Here is a 22,528-nt window from a genome sequence, read left to right on the forward strand (position 1 = left end):
TATTTGACTGTAGGTATTGTGTTCTTTTCTTTGTAGGCCTCATTCCATTTTTAGTAAACAGTAGAATGATGTACTTTACCAAAAAGCTCTATGTTGGTCTCATATGTCCACAAGATGCTTTACCAGAAGAATTTTGGCTTACTCACATACATTTTGGCAAACGGCAGTCTAGCTTTTTTATATCATTATGTGAGCAGTATGGTCCTCCTGGGTCTCATGCCATAGCATTTCATTTAAATGTGGACTGATAGTTAGCGCTGACACTGATGCACCCTAAGCCTTCAGGACAGCCCAAATATCTTTACATCTTAATTGGAGCTGCATATTTACTATCCGGACTATCCTGCGTTTCAATCAGTCATCAGTTTTTCTATGCCGTCCACGTCCAGGTAGATTAGATACAGTACCATGAGATGTAAACAACTTGATTATGTTACACACCATGAGCAAAGGAACATCAAGATCTCTGGACATGGACTTGTAACCAACGACTCAAGTTCTCAAACCGTTCTCTTCTCCACTTTCTGTTCTCTGTGCTTAGTGTGGCACACACAGACACACAATGCAAAGATTGAGTCAACCTCTTCCCTTTTTATCTGGTTTCAAGTGTGATTTTCATATTGCCTACACCTTTTACTTGCAGCAGGTATACCATGCTTGAAACAAAGTTGATTACTCACAATTCTGGAAAGGCGGCAACAATTTTGTTCCTTCCATTTTTGGAGTATTGTGTCCAATTTGGGTTGTTTTGCTCTGTGTTTTTTTTTTAGTTATTCCAATACACAAAAAAAGAAATAAACACGTGTATAACAAAACATGTAATTGCAATAATATTCTGGAAGAAATACTTCATTTTCTGTAACAATTTCAAAGATGCTGACACTTTTAGCCATGATTGTACATACTGAAAGAATGGGAGTGACATGTTTGCATATATAAAGAGGCTGCAATTATCTATAAGTAAAATATATTATACGTGTATTTATGCAGTAATGGGAAAATACATTGAATCACGAGGGCAGGACATCACAACATTAGACAAAAAAGAGATTGTTAGCAGCTCAAGAAGAAGAGGCCATGGTGAGACATATCACTATGGCACAAATGTAACATTAATACACGGACAATTATTGTACTACACAAATATACACAGATGTAGTGCAACTGTACAAACAATGTTATATGGATAGTAGAGCAACATGTATCATGAGGTATAGTAAAACACCAGTCTGGAAATCGATCCTGTATCTAAAGGTCGGTCTAACCAATTAAACAAGTCAACGGGAACTCATCTAAACCTTTCAAGACCTGTCGATTATTCCCTCTGGCGTTTTTTTTTAACTGCCCGTCTTCAAGAGCCATAACTTTTTTATTTTACCATCGATATAGCTATATGAGGACTTGTCTTTTGTGGGACACCTTGTATTTGGAATGACCCTATTCATTTTACCATATAGTGTATTGAAACACGCAGAAAAAAAATCCAAGTGGGGTGAAATGGAGAAAAAAAAAAATTCTGCCAGTGTATTTTAGATTTTGTTTTTAAAATGTTCAGTGTGTGGCAAAAATAACCTAATGATATGATACGCTAGGTCACTACGATTACGGCAATACTAAACTGACTCTGAATATTTTTAAACACTAAAATATTACAGAGTTTTGTAAAAACAAAAAAAATTGTAGGGCGATTCATCAAGGCTTGCGATTCTCCCACTGGTCTTGATGAGGTGGGTGTGTTGGAGGGGACGCTCCTAATTCATTAAGAGGTAATCAATCAGGCGAGGTGCATAATGGCGTGTGCCGCTATGTACGCCACACCACACCACAAATCTTCTGACTGTGCACCTATCCCCTCATTAGCCACAGGTGACTTTATGCTTTATAGCTGGTTCCTACTCGCCCATACACGTGGACGTTTTTAACCCAGAGAGAGGCTTCAGTTCAGTGTAGGGTCACAGTAATATGAGATGGCCTTGACGTGGCTACTGAGCAGATATAGAAGTGGCCATTTTTGTATGCTCAATATCTCCCTTTTTTCTTAGATTTCCTTTAGCAGTAATGCATGTGCATCTCAAGAACATCTCTAGAATCCGCCCCTTTCTCACAATGGAAACGACAAAAACCCTCACCGTGGCCCTGATCCACTCTCGCCTTGAATACTGTAACTCTCTATTAATTGGTCTCCCCCTAACTAGACTCTCTCCTCTACAGTCCATCCTTAATGCAGCAGCCAGGTTCACCTATCTGGCTAACCGCTAGTCGGATGCCTCTGCTCTGTGCCAGTTATTGCACTGGCTGCCCATATATCATAGGATCCAATTCAAACTGCTTGTTCTCACCCACAAAGCTCTCCACAGTGCAGCACCCCCCTACATCTCCACCCTCCTCTCTGTCTGTCATCCCACCCATTCTCTACACTCTGCAAATGACATTCGAGTAACATCCACACTAATTCGAACCTCCCACTCCCGAATCCAAGACTTCTTACGAGCTGCACCAAACCTCAGGAACGCTCTACCCCAAGAAATTAGGACAAATCACAACTTACTCAGCTTCAGACGCTCCCTAAAAACGCATCTTTTTAGGGCGGCCTATCACACTCCCTAGCCAAACTAATTTCACCTAATCCCTCTACAACTTCTCAGAACATACCCCCACGTCAAACTCCATGGCACCCAAATGCATCTCAAGGCTCTGGCCAACTGGTCCAGGAAGCCATTATCTATCCCCCATTTCCTTGAGATGGCTGGATTGTCATTGTAAATAAGCACTTGTAGCTTGCCCCTCCCCCCATCTCATTGTAGATTGTAAGCTCTCACGAGCAAGTTTGCCTTTTTTTTCCCTTTAAATATTGTATCTTCTATAATTGTTACTTGTTTGTATATGTTTATGTATATGATATGTATATGTATATGAGCCTCCTGAATTGTAAAGCGCTGCGGAATATGTTGGCGCTATAGAAATAAAGATTATTATTATGTCTATATTCTTACATTTATGGTTTGCATGCTTTAGCATTTCACAGTGCAGCTATCTTTTTTGTCACCACAAATTTTAGTTCAGTCTGTGCTGGAGTAAGATTTGTGGCAAAGTGAACGCTGCCATTCATCATGAATTTGATGAGTGGGTGCCCCAAGCCCTGTCTCACCCAATATCCACCCACTTTGTCAGAGTTGGGGCAAGCATGTCGTGAAAATGGCAGAAGTTGCATACAAGGTTTGCAAAACAGCGACTTCTCAAAGCTTTTTTTTTCCAGAAATCTGGAGAAAAAGCTCTGATGAATCGCCTTCATTGTTTCTTCATTTTCTGAGACTTGTAACTTTTTATTTTTTAAAGTGGGGGATTTAAACTGTTATATTTTACAAGATTTTTTTTTACGGTATATAGTGTAACTGAGATTCTCCAACTAAGCCAATGTCCTGGCTGAGAACTTTATGGGAGGACTACAATAGCTGCCATAATAACCAATCGCCTCCCGAGGATCACGTAGCATAAAAAGTGTCTGCCTGGTATGGTGCGATCTGAGCTTCTCAGCCAACTTCATATACAACCTGTCACAAAAATGTATGTTACAGGTCGGGGTTAAATATAGTTGATTAAAACTATATGAATACGATTATTTACAGAGCGACACCTGAAAAGGTGTGCCGGGCTGATGGACAAGTCTTGCTGCCATTTTTTTTACAAGAGCCAATGATTGGGAATAATCATTCTTACAAACACTCTTTAGTACATTATTGTCCCGGGTAAAATAACTTTAATTTATAGATTTGAATTATAATGCCTGGCTGCGTAAACTGTAATGGAGAAAGAGAAGGTGAAGGCGTTGTATCAGAGATGAGGTAGGACTGTGAGATATGAGAGAAATGTAATGGGGCTGCGAGAAGTTTTTGAAGCTCAAATTCACCAAGGGAGGCATACAGAGAAGTCCTCAAGACTATAAAACACACAATATAGCAAAGCTAACAATATCTCTGTACACTTAGACGCACATATTACAGCAAAGCAGAGACGGGTTATTGGGCATATCAGCTGGCACGTGGACAAGCTTGGCATCGGGACATAAACATCTACCTTGAGTGAGTTGTTCCGGAAAAAGGTATCGTCCATCTGTTGTTACTGCCCTTTCTGTAAAATAACATGTCGGCCTACTGATCAATTAAGGATATTTTGGTAAAACAGTGAATCCCAGTTTCTATCTGGGAACGACTGACAGATACAGTTTGATTTCTTTCCCATTCAAATAAGGGTCAGTTTACACTGAGTATATTCTTTTTACACAGATTTTGAAGAGGATCAAAATCCACATTAAAAACCACTTGAAAAGATATGGTCACAATTTTTCTTACGTGGCTCAATAACTCCACATCTAAAAATCACTTAAGAGAACACACTTTTTGTCACTGCATGAGATTTTAAAGGGTTTTGTCGGTTTGGGTCTTCATGCATATCCAGTGATAATTTAAAGGGAACCTGTCACCACTTTTGCGGCCTATAAGCTGCGGCCACCAGTACCGGGCTCTTATATACAGCATTCTAACATGCTGTATATAAGAGCCCAGGCCGGGGGTATAACATAAAAAACACTTTATAATACTTACCTAACGGTCGCGCGGTGGGCCATATGGGCGTCTCCGTTGTCCGGTCCCGGCGCCGCCTCTTTTGGCCATCTTTGTTCTCCTTCTTCTTTAGCCGCGGTGCATGATGGGTCTGACGTCATACACACTCGCCGGCATTGGGGTCCTGAGCAGGGCAGATCAAAGTATTGTAGTGTGCCTGCGCAGGATCGGCCAGTGTGTATGATGTAGCCGCGTCATGCACACAGGCTTCAGAAAGAGGACGAAGATGGCTGAAAGGAGAGGTGCCCGCACTGGACAACGGAGATGCCCTTATAGCCCACCACGCGACCGTTAGGTAAGTATTATAAAGTGTTTTTTATGTTATACCCCCAGACTGGGCTCTTATATACAGCATGTGAGAATGCTGTATATAAGAGCCTGGTGGTGGTGGCCGCAGCTTATAGGGCAAAAAAGTGGTGACAGGTTCCCTTTAAGGTGTAGCAATGGGGTTTTACCGCATTTCTGCTTTTAAAAACCATGACAAAACCCATAAAAAATACTGAATACTCTTTCATGTGGATTTTGAACAGTGTCTGCCTCAAAATCAATGTAATATACTCCATGTGAATAAATCCTAAAAGTAAAATGGCAAAAACTAAAGTAACCTGCCAAGAATTTGGAGTACAGTAATGATCTGACCACATGGATCGACTCACCTCGGTCTACAATGAACCTCAGTTTCTGTATGATGGATAGGTTTCCGTTAACTCTGTAAATTCCATCTACATCCAGTCCTAGTACACACACAATAACAATTTGTGTTATCAGATATTTATTGTGTAAGTGAAAAACAAAACCATGTTTCTTGGTATAATATTTTGTTTGTACCTTTTAAGTTTACTGCTTCTATGCAAAGTCGTACAAACTTTGGGATTGTACTGTGCTCACGACAACAAAGAGCATCCAACCGGCAGCCAAATACTTGATCTACAGAAAACAACATTGTTTATCAAGATTACCTCTGCTAAAAATGTATTCATTGTCACAAGGTTATTCTTTTAATTTTCTATTTTTGAAATATCAACAAAAATTGTATTTTTATTTACTATTCCCCTCACATAAGTGTTCTAGTGTAAAAAAGAAAAATAAGTATTGTGCACGATATATTATGTAATAATTAGTCATTTTTTTCATCTTTCACTTTTCATGACACTTTCCTGTAAAGAAATGGGTAGAGCTTAACAAAAGTGGACTCAAATAGTCCAATAAAATGACCCTGCTTCAGAAATTATTGTAAATTATGGCCCAAATTTACATCAGACAATCCTTGTGTTATTGCAGGACCACAACCAGGGAGCATCTATAAATGCTTTTACTTATCTGAATTCACAGCTAAATTTAAAGGGTAATTGTGTGTGTACATGATGTACAACAGCATTTCTGACCATTGCATCCTACATTCTCCGCAGTTTTCCCCTCTCCATGCTCTTTATGTAATTTGCAATCAATTCTGAGCCTGAGGCAGGAGACTAGCTGCAGTGATTTCTCCCATACAGAGCACAGAATAGGGAAAGCCTGCTCTTCATTCACTTTTTAGCTCACAGAGGCAAGCTGTGGCAACATGGAGGACATTATACAGCAGAGCTGAGCTGCTTTGATGATCTAAATCAACCTCTGATGTGCAGTAAGACTTGTAACAAAGCTCTGCACTGTATTTTTCTGAAGTTTCTGAATGTATTTATAGTACTTTAATTTATAAAACCAGCTGCCTTTTCTTATTGTCAAGGCATTGATACCAACACAACTGGTGCTCACTGGATGCTTATAGTGAACATTCTCTATAAACATGAGAAATTTGTGCATGTAAACTACCGGAAATTATCAATTATCATACAAGTTATTTCATCTGCTGCTATTACAGTCATTCTGATCAAACTTGCCTAATACATTCTGACCACATAAATATACTAGTACACAATGAGCTGCTGCTGCATGATTTGTGAGTTATACGACTGTATCAAGGTGTGTCTGTGACTACATTTATCTTCCGCACAGGAGAAGGGGTTAATGCCGCGCCAAGAAAGGATGAAAAAATTGTTGTTTTAATAATAATAAAAGTTTTTATTCCATAAGTCTATGCGTTTCAAGGTTCAAGACCTTCTTCAGGACCAAAAAAAGAAAAATCAACAATATTGTTGATTTTTCATTTTTCTTTTTTTGATCCTGACGAAGAGGTCTTGAACCTTGAAACGCATAGACCTATGGAATAAAAACTTTTATTATTAAATTAACAATCCTTCCTTAGCGACAGTGTGGCATTAACTCCTTCTCCTCTCCAGCACTAAAGATTCATTCACGTGGACTGAGGCAGCCGCCATTATCTTTTCATGCTGTCTTGGTGGTTGTAACCCTCACAACCTCATAAGGTGAGTGTATATAGTTACACACCGCTCTGTTAATATCTGGTAAGACCCTATTTGCGCTCTCTTTCCTCAGCTTTGTGACCACATTTAAGCAAATAAACAGTAAGTATTATAAAATAGATACTTTGGACCTGACAAGACTGGTGTACTTTAAAAAATATATGTCAAAATAATTCCATAGTCCTGATTTTAAGATGAGCATTTTATCAGTCCATAGAGTGAAATAGCTCATGAATCTAAATTTATCCAGTCTGCACTCTCCCAGCTTGACTAACAGCTGCAGTTTGTACTGAGCAGTGTGAGATCTCAGCAGCAGGAGGGACACTGAGGAGCTGTCACTCAGCCGAAATATGTAGAAATTAGAGATGAGTGAACCTGAGGTCTGCTGTTCATACAGAACACAGACTTTACAAAAAAAACAGAGTTTGAGTTCAGAGTTCGGGTGCTGTACATAATAACCACTCGCATGAGCATCTCTGTGCTCGGGTACACTTGGTGCTCAATTAGTGACTTCCATTGGAGTTCAGGTCAAGTTCAGGACCTAAACCGAACTTTATCTAAAGTCCAGCTGAACTGAACTTCCACAGGTCCACTCATCTCTACTAGAGACTGAGCTTTAACTTTCAGAAAGAATTATTAAGACATTCTGACATTACCACAGTAAAGGCCCCGTCACACTAAGCAACATCGCTAGCAACATCGCTGCTAACGAACAACTTTTGTGACGTTGCTAGCGATGTCGCTGTGTGTGACATCCAGCAACAACCTGGCCCCTGCTGTGAGGTCGTTGGTTGTTGCTGAATGTCCTGGGCCATTTTTTAGTTGTTGCTGTCCCGCTGTGAAGCACAGATCGCTGTGTGTGACAGCGAGACAGCAACAACTAAATGTGCAGGCAGCAGGAGCCGGCTTCTGCGGAGGCTGGTAACCAATGTAAACATCGGGTAACCAAGAAGCCCTGTCCTTGGTTACCCGATATTTACCTTTGTTACCAGCCTCCTCCGCTCTCACTGTCAGTGCCGGCTCCTGCTCTGTGCACATGTAGCTGCAGCATACATCGGGTTAATTAACCCGATGTGTGCTGTAACTAGGAGAGCAGGGAGCCAGCGCTAAGCATTGTGCGCTGCTCCCTGCTCTGTGCACATTTAGCTGCAGCACACATCGGGTTAATTAACCCGATGTGTGCTGTAACTAGGAGAGCAAGGAGCCAGCGCTAAGCATTGTGCGCTGCTCCCTGCTCTGTGCACATTTAGCTGCAGCACACATCGGGTAATTAACCCGATGTGTGCTGTAACTAGGAGAGCAAGGAGCCAGCGCTCAGTGTGCGCTGCTCCCTGCTCTCTGCACGTGTAGCTCCGTGCGGTGGTAACCAAGGTAAATATCGGGGTTGGTTACCTCTTTCTAGAGAAGTTTCTATGCGCAGAGGAAGCAGCTGAAAATGAACGAGAACACTTGACAGATTTTCTTGCAGCATAAAGAGAATAATCAAATCACTTAGTTTTCCAGCTTTTGATTCTTAAATTAAAAAGAATTTACCAATTTTATACATTAAAAAGGTAGAATATTTAACAAACAAATAGCTTTAGTTACCAAGCGCAGCATCTTCCACGCGGCGCTGGGGGCTTGTCACTGGTTGCTGGTGAGCTCACCAGCAACTTGTGTAGCGACGCTCCAGCGATCCCTGCCAGGTCAGGTTGCTGGTGGGATCGCTGGAGCGTCGCAGTGTGACATCTCACCAGCAACCTCCTAGCAACTTGGTGGGATCGCTGGTAAGTTGCTTAGTGTGACTGGACCTTAAGTATACCAGCCTCATCAGATCTATTAATTAATAAATCCAGTTTTGTATTGTAAAATCTTGACATTGATCCACTTTAACCGGCTGAAAAAGCGGCCATGAAGTAAATGTAAGGACTGCATAAGATTACAGGCAGATTATTGTCTCAAACTGTAACTATAGAAAATGTTATTCACCACTGAGAATAAATTCCAGACATTATGTACAAGTTTAATTTTATTCATAACTTGAGTAATTTAGTCATAAACTGACCTTTAATAAGACCTTTCTCTTGTAAGGCCAGGAGAGTAGGCCGCATTAGTAACATCTTCTTTAACCTATGCTTCACTTTTTTTTTATCCACTCCGCCAACATTTCCCACCCAGGATACTGTGTAAGAGACATAAGACACATGAGCACATTAAAATAATAAATGTCTGCACTAAATTATCATAATCTGTAACATACAGTATTTATTAGAAAAACAGATAACGTCATAGATAATAAATCACAAAGATAGTCAAAATCTTTTTGAGGAGGGGTTTGGCCATCACCGTACAGTGCGCACTACTTAATGTCCTGGTCTGGTAAGTGGACACAACTGCCCCTATGGTTTATATCATTAGGGCATCTAAGAAGTTATCCTCATTTAAAGAAGGTCTGTAAAATGACAAAACTACTTTTAGCAGAAATGTATGCAGCAAGTCCATTTTTTCCAGCTGGGTAAGAAAGGCTATCCTGCAGACGTAGATAGGCAGGTATGCAAAATCTCATAAAATGTTCTTAGATGAGCTATCTATCATATTACAGGTGAACTAAAAGGAGGGTGTTAAAAAATGTAAATATTTTGAAACAACTTAAAAGGTTGTTCCACTACTTTTTTTATTGATGGCCTATACAAAGGGGGCGGATAATGGCAGATCTGCAGTACCCAGCAGTGGCCACTACACAGTTGACGGAGCTATGCTGTTCAGCGCTACAACTGCTACCGTCCCTCCACCACTGACAATAAGAACAGCACTTTGGTGGGCGAGCGGGGTGTTAGACACCCACCAATCTGATATTGATTACCTATTTTAGGGATAGGTCTTCAATACAAAAATAATAGAGCAACCCTTTAATTATTGAAGGTAAAAAAATCCCTAGGGGCATCACCTTTTCTTACTTATTCTATATTGTCCAAGAAAACCAAATCTAAGATTAATTTGTTAATTTTCTCTCCCATAGTGAGATTATATAGGTTCTAGGCTATGAAGAGGCTAAATGTCATCTAATTAAAAGAAAGGATGAATCTGTGCAGCATACATGGGAACTTCCGGTTATCTTTTGCCTTTAATGGACTGTCCTCTTCACCACCGCTCCCATCCAGGTTCTCCATACTCCCTGCTCTCCTCAAAATGATCTCATCCAATGGATTTTCTCGTTCCTACATAAAGGAAAATAGTATCAATAATGCTACAGTTCAGTAAACTTCTGTTTGAGAATTCGACCAACAGATAATGGGCAAAAGATATAGTCAATTATTAGGAACTGTGTGATTTTACTAGCAGTTATAGTACAGTTAGGTCCAGAAATATTTGTACAGCAACACAGGTCTTGCCATTTTTACTGTTTAACAAAACATATTTAAAATACATTGATATAAACAATATGGGCTTAAAGTGTAGACTCTCACCTTTAATTTGAGGGTAGTCACATTCTAAATGTAGTGAGGGTGTAGGAATTGCAGCTCTTTAATGTGTAGCTGCCTCTTTTCAAGGGACCAAAACTAATTGGACAATTATCTCCAAAGCTCTATAGTGGGCTGCATGGGCTATTCCCTCATTAATCCATCATCAATTAACCAGGTAAAAGGTCTGAAGCTGATTCCAGGTGTGTCATGTGCATTTGAATGCTGTTGCTGTGAACCCACAACATGCGGTCAAAAGTCTCTCAATGGAAGAGAAGCAGACCACCATTAGACGGAAAAGAAAAAAAAGATAACAGAAATGTTTGGAATGGCCAAATCAACAGTTTGGTACACTCTGCAAAAAAGAGCGCACTTGTCAGCTTGGGGACTCAAAAAGGCCTGGACGGACCTCCACGGGAGACAACAGTGGAGGATAATTAAAGATTCCTTTCTATGGTGAAGAAAAACCCCTTCACAACATCCACCCAAATGAAGAACACTCTTCAGGAAGTAAGTGTTTAGGTATCTTAAGGCCCAGTCACACTAAACAACTTACCAGCGATCCCAACAACGATCCAACCTGATAGGGATCGCTGGTAAGTTGCTAGGAGGTTGCTGGTGAGATGTCACACTGCGACGCTCCAGCGATCCCACCAGCAACCTGACCTGGCAGGGATTGCTGGAGCGTGGCTACACGAGTTGCTGGTGAGCTCACCAGCAACCAGTGACCAGCCCCCAGCCAGCAGCGCCGTGTGGAAGATGCTGCGCTTGGTAACTAAGGTAAATATCGGGTAACCAACCCGATATTTACCTTGGTTACCAGCGCACACAGCTACACGTGGAGAGAGCAGGGAGCAGCGCACACCGCTTAGCGCTGGCTCCCTGCTCTCCTAGTTACAGCACACATCGGGTTAATTACCCGATGTGTGCTGCAGCTACATGTGCACAGAGCAGGGAGCCGCGCACACTGCTTAGTGCTGTCTCGCTGCTCTCCTAGCTACAGTACACATCGGGTTAATTACCCGATGTGTACTCTGCTACACGTGCAAGGAGCAGGAGCCGGCACTGACATTGAGAGCGGAGAGGCTGGTAACGAAGGTAAATATCGGGTAACCAAGGACAGGGCTTCTTGGTTACCCGATGTTTACTGTGGTTACCAGTGTCCGCAGAAGCCGGCTCCTGCTTCCTGCACATTTAGTTGTTGCTGTCTCGCTGTCACACACAGCGATCTGTGCTTCACAGCGGGACAGCAACAACTAAAAAATGGCCCAGGCCATTCAGCAACAACCAACGACCTCACAGCAGGGGCCGGGTTGTTGCTGGATGTCACACACAGCAACATCACTAGCAACATCGCTGTTACGTCACAAAAGTTGTTCGTTAGCAGCGATGTTGCTAGCGATGTTGCTTAGTGTGACGGGGCCTTAAGTCTACCATAAAGAGACGACTTAATAGAATAGCAAATACAGTGGGTTCACCACAAGGTGAAAACCATTAATCAGTCTTAAAAACAAAAGGCCAGATTAGACTTTCCCAAAAACATATAGAGAACCCAGCCCAGTCATTGACAGATGAATGGAAGATCAACCTCTACCAGAATGATGGGTAGAAGAATGTACAGACAAGGTTTGGAGTGGCTCATGATCCAAAGCGCACCACATTATCTGTAACAAATGGTGGAGGCAATGTGATGGCTCCCAAAAGCACTGGGTCACTGGTGTTTATTAATGATGTGACTGAAGACAGAAGCAGCTGGATGAATTCTGAAGTGTACAGGGCTATACTTTCAGCTCACATGCAACCAAATGTAGCATGGTTGAGTAGATGGCGCTTCCCAATACATATACATAATCATCTAAAACACAACTGTGAAAGCAACCCAGGAGTTTTTAAGGAAGAAGTGGAATATTCTGCAATGGCCGAATCAATCACCAGATCACAACCCCATTGAGCTGCATTTCACAATTTTAAGACAAAACATTAGGCAGAAAGACTCACAAACAAGCAACAATTGAAGTCAGCTGCAGTTGAAAAGGAATCTGTCAGCAAGTTTTTGCTACTTCATCTGACAGCTACATAATTTAGGCAAGGAGAATCTGAATCCAATGGTGTATCATATAGATTACTTGCTGAAACCTTCCTGAAACAATCAAAAAATTTAGATTCAGGAACACAGCAGATCTGTCTCCACCAAAACCAGGCTCTAAATAGATTAGGTTCTATCACAGCAGGGGGCATGCCGGACTGCCATAAACGTGAGTTTCTAGCCCTCCAATATTAATCACAGGGTAATGAACCCTTTACACATTTGCAAACACACATATAGGAGAAGCACAGTTGCTTTTTGTTTTTAACTCTTAAGCCCGCTACACACGCTTCAATATATCTCACAATCCGTCGTTGGGGTCAAGTTGTAAGTGACGCACATCCGGCATCGTTTGTGAGGTATCTGCGTGTGACAGCTACGCGCGATCAGGATTGAACGCAAAACCGTTGATCGCAAACACATCGTATCTTTGTCTAGAATTGAGCGTTTTGTTGCAGGAACCTAGTCAATTGTAACGTGTGACATCCCTCATACGATTTTGGTGTCTGATGCTATGTGCGAAGGTGTGCGCTCTGCACCGCAGCTTAAAAAAGGTCCGCTTCAGAGCGCAGCTGAAAAGCTGCGTTCTGAAGCGCCTCACAATGTCCATTCCAGCGCTGCTGCATGGAGGTGACCGGAGCTGCAGCAGACACAGCCGCTCCGGTCACCTCCACGCAGCTAATGAAGACAGCCGTGCGATCAGCTGAGCTGTCAGTGAGGTTACCCGCTGTCACTGGATCCAGCGGTGGCCGCGGGTAACCTCAGTGACAGCTCAGCTGATCGCGCTACTCACCTCAGTTGCTGCGTGGAGGTGATAGGAGCGGCGGTGAGTAGCGCGATCAGCTGAGCTGTCACTGAGGTTACCCGCGGCTACCGCTGGATCCAGTGACAGCGGGTAACCTCACTGACAGCTCAGCTGATCGCACGGCTGTCTTCATTAGCTGCGTGGAGGTGACCGGAGCGGCTGTGTCTGCTGCAGCTCTGGTCACCTCCATGCAGCAGCGCTGGAAGCGACGCTGGAGCATCCTGGATTACGCCGAACATGGAGGGCTTTTTGGGGCTGATTAAAGTGGTGAACCAGGGTATATGTTTGTGTTTTTTATTTCTAATAAAGGATTTTTTTCGGGTGTGTGTGTTTATTTACTGTAATTTACAGATTAATCATGGAAGGTGTCTCATAGACGCCTGACATGATTAATCTAGGACTTATTGGCAGCTATGGGCTGCCAATAACTCCTTATTACCCCGATTTGCCAACGCATCAGGGCAAATCGGGAAGAGCTGGGTACAGTCCCAGAACTGTCGCATCTAATGTATGCGGCAATTCTGGGCGGCTGTTGGCTGATATTGTTAGGCTGGGGGGCTCCCCATAACGTGGAGCTCCCCATCCTGAGAATACCAGCCTTCAGCCGTATGGCTTTATCTGGCTGGTTTTAAAATTGGGGGGGACCGCACGCCGTTTTTTTTAATTATTTAATTATTTATTTCACTACACAGTATAGACACGCCCACCGGCCGCTGTGATTGGGTGCAGTGTGACACCTGTCACTCAGCGTGGGGACGTGTCTCACTGTAACCAATCATAGGCGCCGGTGGGCGGGGAAAGCAGGGAATACGAGATTGTTTAATGGGCGGCCGACTTTTTTAAAACAGTAAAAGCCGCCGGAGCAGTGTGAACGCCGTGCAGTGCCGGGGATCGGGGATTGGTGAGTATGAGAGAGGGCTGCTAACTTCAGTCACTCAGGAGATTAGCGGTCACCGGTGAGCCCTTCACAGGTGACCGCTAATCAGGGCGCGACACAGACAGAGCCGCAGCATGACCGTGAAGTCGGGTGAAGTTCACCCGAGTTCATTCTGACAGTGCGGCTCTGTCTGTGTCTGCTGTCATCTGCCATTCAGCTCTGCTACATGGCTGTCTGTGTCTGCTGTTAGCGGCCATGTAGCAGAGCTGAACGGCAGATGACATAGTAAAAACGCATCCCTACACATTACACACGCTTGGCAAGTCAATAAATAAAAAAAAAAAAAAAAGTGCCCAATGCATACGTCACAGAACACATGATCTAAAGGATCGCACACAAAATTGATCAATTTAACATAGACTACTAACGCACGTGTGACAGCAAATGAACGACCTATGTGCAATCTCATAAGATCCCGTATGCAACCTGGGCGTGTCACATCGCAAATGCGATTGTACAACTAATTGCAACGTGTAAAGTGGGCTTTACAGCAGGCTACCAGCAGCTTACATAGCAAAAACATGCTGACAGATTCCCTTTAGGCCTCTTTCACCTGTCCTTGTCTCCAGTATGTGTTTGGTCCTTTTCCTCACGTACCGGAGACATGGGCATACGTAGACCCATTAAAATCAATGGGTCTGCGCTCACGTGCGTGTTCTGCCATGGACCGTGTTTACGTGTGGAGCATACGCGTGTCCGTGTGCTCCACACATCGACTGTCCGTTTTTCTCCAGCATCACGGGTGTTACACGGAACGCAAACGGACCACACGGAGGTGTTCCATGTGACACGCGCCGGAGAAAACACACGTGTTTGAGAAAATTTAAAAAAAAACTTTACTCACCTTCTCCAGCCCTCTTGTCTCTGCCGCTGGTTTCACTTGCTTCCGACCGCCGCTCATTATGCTCATTGAATATTCACTTCACTGCGGCCGGAAGCTCCAGCAGCGGGGAGGCGACAGGACCGGAGACCGAAGATCAGCACCACGGAGAGCGACGCCAGGGACAGGTGAGCAGAAAGTTTCCGTTCTCTGTGTGTTATCACGGATAACACAGGGAGAACACACGTAGGCCATAAACACTGCTCGCGGAGGGCAAAACGCACCTCTGCCATGTCCGTGAAAAACGTGCGTGGTTTTTCAGCAACATGTGAAAGAGGCCTTAAGGAGTGGGAAAGAATCACAGAGGAGGAAACCCAGCATTTGTTGTGTCCATGGTTACAAATTTCATGCAGTCATTGCCTACAAAGGATTCTATACAAGTATGAAAAATGAACATTGTATCTATGGTAAAATTAATTTGTCCAATTATTTTTGAGCCCCTGAAGTGAGGCGGCTTTGTAGAAAAATGGTTGCAATTCTTAAATGTTTCACAGGATATTATTGCTCAACCTCCTTAATTAAACCTGAAAGTCTCCACTTCAATTGCATATCAGTTGTTTCATTTTAAATAAAAAATAGCGGCATGAAGTGCCCAAATACACAAATACTCAGTTACTATCCAAATATTTCTGGACCTAACGGTAAATCCTGAAAAGACTGTTTTCTGTATGTACTTGTGTATGTTGCATGCTGTACTGCCATTGTCTCCAACACCGCGAGTAGAGACGGCTTTGCCATTGCAGCATGGGGGAAGCGCAGAACCTCTGAAGCCACACAGCGATCTGTATAGCTTCCAAGCATCGCTAGCAGGCTGGATAGAAAACAACTTGTAAGGTCGCCATACTTGCCTTGGCAGAGAATTAAGATTTTTTTTATTCTACTGAGAAAAAAATTGGAATTGTACTTGTTTTTACAAGCACTTTGCCATTTTAACCAATTTACAAACATAAAACAACCCCTTTAAAGACGATATCCCCTAAAAAGATATTTTTTTTCTGAAACTTTGATATGACTTGGAATACTTAATGCAGTCCATGGACAGATATGGCATGGTTTGTGGAAAACTGCAAAACTGTTTTTTGCTTTCAGGTTAAAGACTCGTCAGAAAATGTAAAAAATGGTCAAAAGCTGATAATGTGTGAACAAATGAAAAGAACCATTAACAGCTTATACAATCCTCACTGCTCCTGCAGCCATGGCATTTAAATGTGCGCCAAGTGAATGCTGAGGCCAGTGATTGGGTGCAGTGGTCACATGATGCCATTGCCGCTGTGACCCACTGGTGGTAAAGCACTGCAATGGGGGAAATGAATAGGTTAGAGCTGATTATTTAATTACATTAACATATTTCCAGCTCTTGGGCAGTTATTGTAATGATTGTTATCACTTTTGTAAAGCCACCGGTAAGTAATGAAGGCAAACAGTCCACAAATACTGCAAATAACTAATACAGAAAACTTTAAGGCTGCATTCACACATTGCAGATGCAACAAATAAAATGCAACTCAGCTGCAACATGTGGAGGCAGGGCTAGACTATGACCGCACTTTGCGTCGTCCTACTTGCAGTTCAGAACGCACGTTTTTGCCTTAGTTGATTTAGCCAAAGTTGCCTTTTCCAGAAATTTAGCGCTAAAAACGCATGCGTATTTACCGCATTTTTAGCGCTTTTTGCATGCTTTTTCACCTGCGTTTTGACAGATGCGTTTTGAACATCAAGACACTGCTAAATAAAGATTAAATAGTCTAATAGAATGAAAAAAAGAGAAAAAAAACCAATACATTTATAATTTGTGACTTTATAAAGAAAAAAGATATATTTCATGAAATTATAGCGGTGTTATAATATTTAATGCTAAAATAGCAATAAAATCATAATTTTCTTTAATTTAATTGTCGGACTATGTGTGTAAAGGGACATATTATTCCATTATTTTAATGTTTGAAAAGCATGCGTTTTTGAAGTCCAAAACACATCGTTTCTGCACCTAAGGCCGTTTCACACGTCAGTGAAAAACACTGACGTTTTTCACTCGTGTGTAAAACACGCACATGTCCCTCCGTGTGCCGTGAATTACGGCACACGTGGGTTGTCTAAGTGCAATCCGGGCTCCGTTCTCCGTGGCCCGTGATTGCACTTAGAGATTAACTCACCTGTGCCCGCTCCCGCTCTCCATGGTGCTGATCACTCCCGTGGTGCAGCATCCGGCCGGCGCTGACCTCCGCAGCAGATGCTTCCAGGTCGGCTGTGTCGTGCATCATTAATATGCGCGACAGTAATGAGCCGGCTTAGAAACAGCAAGCTGCACGGGCTGCAGAGGACATCGCTGGAGACGGGTGAGTAAAAATGATTTTTATTTTAAAAGCACGTTTTTTTCTGGCACGTGTTTCACGGCTCACACCACTGCGTGGTCCGTGGGACATCAGTGATGCCAGAAAAAAATGGACATGTCTCCGTGCGGCAATCACGCACACACGGGTACACCGCACGGAGACACGTGCAGTGAAAAATCACTGACGTGTGAGCAGACCCATTCATTATAATGGGTCTGCGTGTGTCAGTGATTCTGGTACGTTTAAAAAAAAGCACAAACGCACCAGAATCACTGACGTGTGAAAGGGGCCTAAAAATCAGGTAAAATGCAGGTAAATTTGAAGTTTCTTGGTTTTTGCCATTTCTCATTGACTTCAATGTTAGCAAAACGCAGACAAAATGGCAAAAACAATTGACATGCTGCTTCTTTGAACGCATGGTTTTTACCACAAAATATGCAAATTAAACGCAGCGTTTTAAAACACAAAGTGCGGTCTAGAAATCAACCTTTTCCATAGACTATTATGGAAAAGCAAAACGCATGCCTTTTGGCATGAAAACACTGCAGCTCAAAACGCTGCAGAAACGCAGGTAAAAACGCAAAGTGCGGTCATACCTTTAGGCCATTTTACTACAAAGTGTGAAAATGCTATTTTTTTGACGCTTAGTTTTTTGTTTTGCAGGTGTTTTTACCGAAACACAGTGACAATTTGCTCTAATTGTTCTTTTTTTTTTTGCTGCATTATTTTCCTTTTTTCATCTGTTTTTGGAGCATATTTGACATACCAGGTTTTGATTTTTTTTAAACAGAAACACTGATTCTGCACCCAAAAAAGCACTCATGTTTTTATCTGAATTCTTTTCAAGCTTCCCATAAAAAAAAAACAAAAAAAAAACACAACAAAATATGCAAAGTTCAAGAGTGTCTTTAAAGGGAATCTGTCACCAGGTTTTTGCTACTTCATCTAAGAGCAGCATATGTAGAGACAGAGACCCTGATTCCAGCGATGTATCACTTAGATTACTTGGTATAGCAGTTGTGACACAATTCGAGTTCTTAGATGTAGCTGAGCTCAGAACACTAACTCCGCCCACACCCCTTATTCACAGCTTTCTGTTTATATTTATACTGAAAGTAAGCTGCTGAACAGTGTTGGGATTGTGGTTGACCTAGCAGGCATGCGAGATCTAGTCTGGGCAGTGAAAATCTCCTGCTGATAAAACACTTACTGTATTGCAACAACAGCACACAGCCTGATAAGTGACACATCACTGAAATTAGATTCTCAGCAGTCAGCACCTACCTCATGCTGTTCTGAAATAACACAGCAAATACCTGAAACTACTATAAAAAAACCTAAGGACACGAAAGCATTGCTTGTAATGTGTTTTTTTTTATCTTTCTATTATCTTGTGGCTGACATTTTTTTTACTCCTGAAAAATGCTGCAAAAAATGGCAGAAAAAAAAATCTGAAAAAAGAGTTATTTTGCCAAAAAAAAGCTGTTTGTGAAATCACCATCAGATGTAAAGCACATAAAAAGGAGCATAAAATGTATAACTGGAGTTTAGATTTTCCAATATCACATGGATGGGAGTAATATACTTATTTACATAAGCATTGCATCTTTGCATTTCCTTAATTTAAAGGGAATGTGACATTTTTGCATTGTGTGATATCTATATATTAAAGATAAAGACAGTGAATAACTTCCATTGGAAGGAAGATACCAGCTTATAAAGTGGCACAGTGAAGCGGGGCGGGCGACTGCCTGAGACGGCAGCTGTAATATCTACATTGATTGCTTGTTTCAATATAAATCAGAACTATCAGATACAATAATGCAACGTCAAACGCAGCAGCCACTGGCCACGTAACTCACCAGCCTCTCAATGACTCTGTGCAGGGCATCATACCACTCCTGGACGACACCCTCCTTGTCGGACTGCAGAAGAAACTCGTTACCAGTTACCATGCGGAGCTGCAGAGGGCACAGACCATGAGATTGGGTTAAAGCCAGAATATGGAGAGAAATACAAATCAATTCCTGTATACATGACCACCGAACCCTCCAGAGACAGGAGAGAGCTCTATTAAGCCCACAGTCAGGATGTATGGTTCACAAAATCCATTACACTATCATGGGAGGCACTAAGATGGCCAGAGATAATAAATATTCCAAGGCAGGTTTTTCTATCTGTGTTTGATTGGGAAGGTATTTTAATTTAAAGGAATTGTCTGGTTTAGGATGCCTTTTCAGGGCATTATTAGTAGATGGTATTTTACAGGCAGGATCATCTCCTTTTTGCAGAAACAAAGCTTCACACATCTTTTACATTGGATGAGCCTACACATCCGTGCATTAGGCCTAAAACACACTTCCGCATAAAAAACGTACATGTCTCACGTTCCGTTCTTCAGGTCCGTGTTCCGTTTTTTATGGGCGTTTCTCTGGTTTGTATGACATCCGTGTGATGGCGTATGCTTGCCGTGTGTGCATGTGGAATGGCTGTGTATGCATACATGTAATGTCCGTGTGGAATGTCCGTGTGTGATGCACAATGTCGCTGATACATGTCGGCTGACAGCAGACAGAGTTGCGTGATGAGAATGAACTCGGGTGAACTTCACCCGACTTCATTGTCATACCGCAGGTCTGTCTGTGTCGCGTACTGATTAGCGGTCACCTGTGAAGGACTCACCGGTGACCGCTAATCCCCTGAGTGACTGATGTGAGCAGCGCGATTTGCGCTGCTGTCACTCAGGCTACCCGCGGCCAGCTGGATCCTCCACCCGAGACCACAACTCACCTGTGACTTCATTGCTGTCACTCGGGCGAGTTGCTGTCACAGTTGGAGGATCCAGTCCCGAGTGACAGCACAGCTGATCGCGCGGCTCACCTCAGGTGCTGCGTGGAGCTGACAGGAGCGGCGAGGTTCTTCTGCAGCTCCTGTCACCTTCATGTAGCAGAGCTGGAAGTGACGCGGGACCTCCGTGGATTACGCCGGAGATGGATGGGTTTTTGGGGCTTAATAAATTGGTGAATGAGGGTATTTGTTATTGTTTTTTATTGCAAATAAAGGATTTTTCGTTGTGTGTGTTTATTAACTTTAAATTACAGGTTAATCATTGGGGGTGTCTCAGACGCCTGCAATGATTAATCTAGGACTTAGTGGCAGCTATGGGTTGCTGCCATTAACTCCTTATTACCCCGATTGCCAACGCACCAAGGCAAATCGGGAAGAGCTGGGTAGAGTTCCAGAACTATCGCAACTAATGGATGCGGCAATTCTGGGTGGCTGCTGGCTGATATTTTTAGGCTGCGGGGCTCCCCATAACGTGGAGCTCCCCATCCTGAGAACACCAGCCTTCAGCCGTATGGCTTTACCCTGGCTGGTATCAAAATTGGGGGGGACCGCACGTCGTTTTTTTTTAATTAATTAATTATTTATTTTACTGCACATTATAGACCCGCCCACTGGCGGCTGTGATTAGTTGCAGTAAGACAGCTGTCACTCAGCGTGTCGGCGTGTCTAACTGCAACCAATCATAGGTGCCTGTGGGCGGAGGAAGCAGGGAATACGAGATTGATTAATCAGCGGCCGGCATTTTCAAATTAATTGAAGCCGCGTATCTTTGGAACAGCTGTTCTTCGCTGCGCTGATGATCGGGGATCGGTGAGTATGCGACAGGGGAAGATACACACCGAGCGCAAAAAAGATGATGACTTAGAACAGCAGAAAAAAAGGTAAGTAGACTGACATTTAACAAAAAAAAAAACAACCGACATCGTTCGTTTAAAAACGCACACGGACGGTACGTGCTGAACACGGACATGCTACGTATGCCGTCCGTGCAGGCTCGGACCCATTGACTTTAGCGGGTTCGTGCGTGCGTGCTGACCACCAAAAACGGACATGTCGGCCGTGTGGGAAAACGCACACATGTACTAACCACACGGACACACGTTCCGTGTGATTTTACGTGTGTGTGCTATCTACCATAGGGAAACATTGGTCAACGTGTCTCAGTGTCTCCGGTACGTGTAAAAACGTACCAAACACGTACCGGAGGCACGGATGTGTGTTGCAGGCCTTACATGGATAACACACTGACATAAATCAGAACTGTGTAATCATTATTTTATCCTGTGGTGGCGCTGCAAAGAAATATTGTTCCACGTCTGCTAAATTCCCCCACAGATTGCAATGGGTTGCTCCGGGTTTTAACACTAGAAGTCCCAAACATTTCGAGCTCCCCCCCTGAAGTCCCGAAAGAGGGTCAAATGACCCTTAAGCTGGTGTCACACTAAACGACAGCGACAACGACGTCGCTGTTACGTCACCATTTTTGGTGACGTAACAGCGACCTTGTAAGTCGCTGTTATGATCGCTGCTTAGCTGTCAAACACAGCAGAAGCAGCGATCATAAGGTCGCTGTGCTACATGTTCAGAGAGCAGGGAGCCGCGCTTAGCGCTGGCTCCTTGCTCTCCTGCAGCACACATCGGGTTAATTAACCCGATGTGTGCTGCAGCTACATGTCACAGTTCAGAGAGCAGGGAGCCGCGCTTAGCGCTGGCTCCTTGCTCTCCTGCAGCACACATCGGGTTAATTAACCCGATGTGTGCTGCAGCTACATGTCACAGTTCAGAGAGCAGGGAGCCGCGCTTAGCGCTGGCTCCTTGCTCTCCTGCAGCACACATCGGGTTAATTAACCCGATGTGTGCTGCAGCTACATGTCAGTGCAGAGAGCAGGGAGCCGCGCGCACTGCTTAGCGCTGGCTCCTTGCTCTCCTTGCTACAGTATACATCGGGTTAATTACCCGATGCGTACTGCAGCCACATGTCACAGTGCAGGAGCCGGCGCTGGCAGCAAGAGCGGAGGCTGGTAACCAGCGTAAACATCGGGTAACCAGGGAAAGGTCTTCCCTTGGTTACCCGATGTTTACGCTGGTTACAGCTTACCGCAGCTGCCAGTGCCGGCTCCTGATCGCTTCATTTCGTCGCTCTCTCGCTGTCACACACAGCGATGTGTGTGTCACAGCGGGAGAGTGACGACCAAAAAATGAAGCTGGACATTCAGCA

The 22,528-nt window shown here is 43.3% G+C and overlaps 1 protein-coding gene across 2 annotated transcripts in view; it reads right to left on the reverse strand.

The window, feature by feature from the left end:
- Positions 1 to 22,528, reverse strand: part of ARHGAP9 (Rho GTPase activating protein 9) — a 279,078-nt gene that overhangs the window by 39,845 nt on the left and 216,705 nt on the right. Inside the window, exons 11-16 of one of the 2 annotated variants that reach the window (XM_075337074.1) lie at positions 19,326 to 19,424; positions 10,059 to 10,179; positions 9,027 to 9,143; positions 5,448 to 5,546; positions 5,276 to 5,353; positions 4,075 to 4,128 (exon numbers count right to left, since the gene is read on the reverse strand). In XM_075337074.1, the coding sequence (XP_075193189.1) occupies positions 4,075 to 4,128; positions 5,276 to 5,353; positions 5,448 to 5,546; positions 9,027 to 9,143; positions 10,059 to 10,179; positions 19,326 to 19,424 (568 nt within the window). The remainder of the gene's footprint in view (positions 1 to 4,074; positions 4,129 to 5,275; positions 5,354 to 5,447; positions 5,547 to 9,026; positions 9,144 to 10,058; positions 10,180 to 19,325; positions 19,425 to 22,528) is intronic. The other variant, XM_075337075.1, reaches the window with a different exon arrangement.

Source organism: Anomaloglossus baeobatrachus, chromosome 2 (assembly GCF_048569485.1).
Source record: "Anomaloglossus baeobatrachus isolate aAnoBae1 chromosome 2, aAnoBae1.hap1, whole genome shotgun sequence".
NCBI classification, from domain to species: domain Eukaryota; kingdom Metazoa; phylum Chordata; class Amphibia; order Anura; family Aromobatidae; genus Anomaloglossus; species Anomaloglossus baeobatrachus.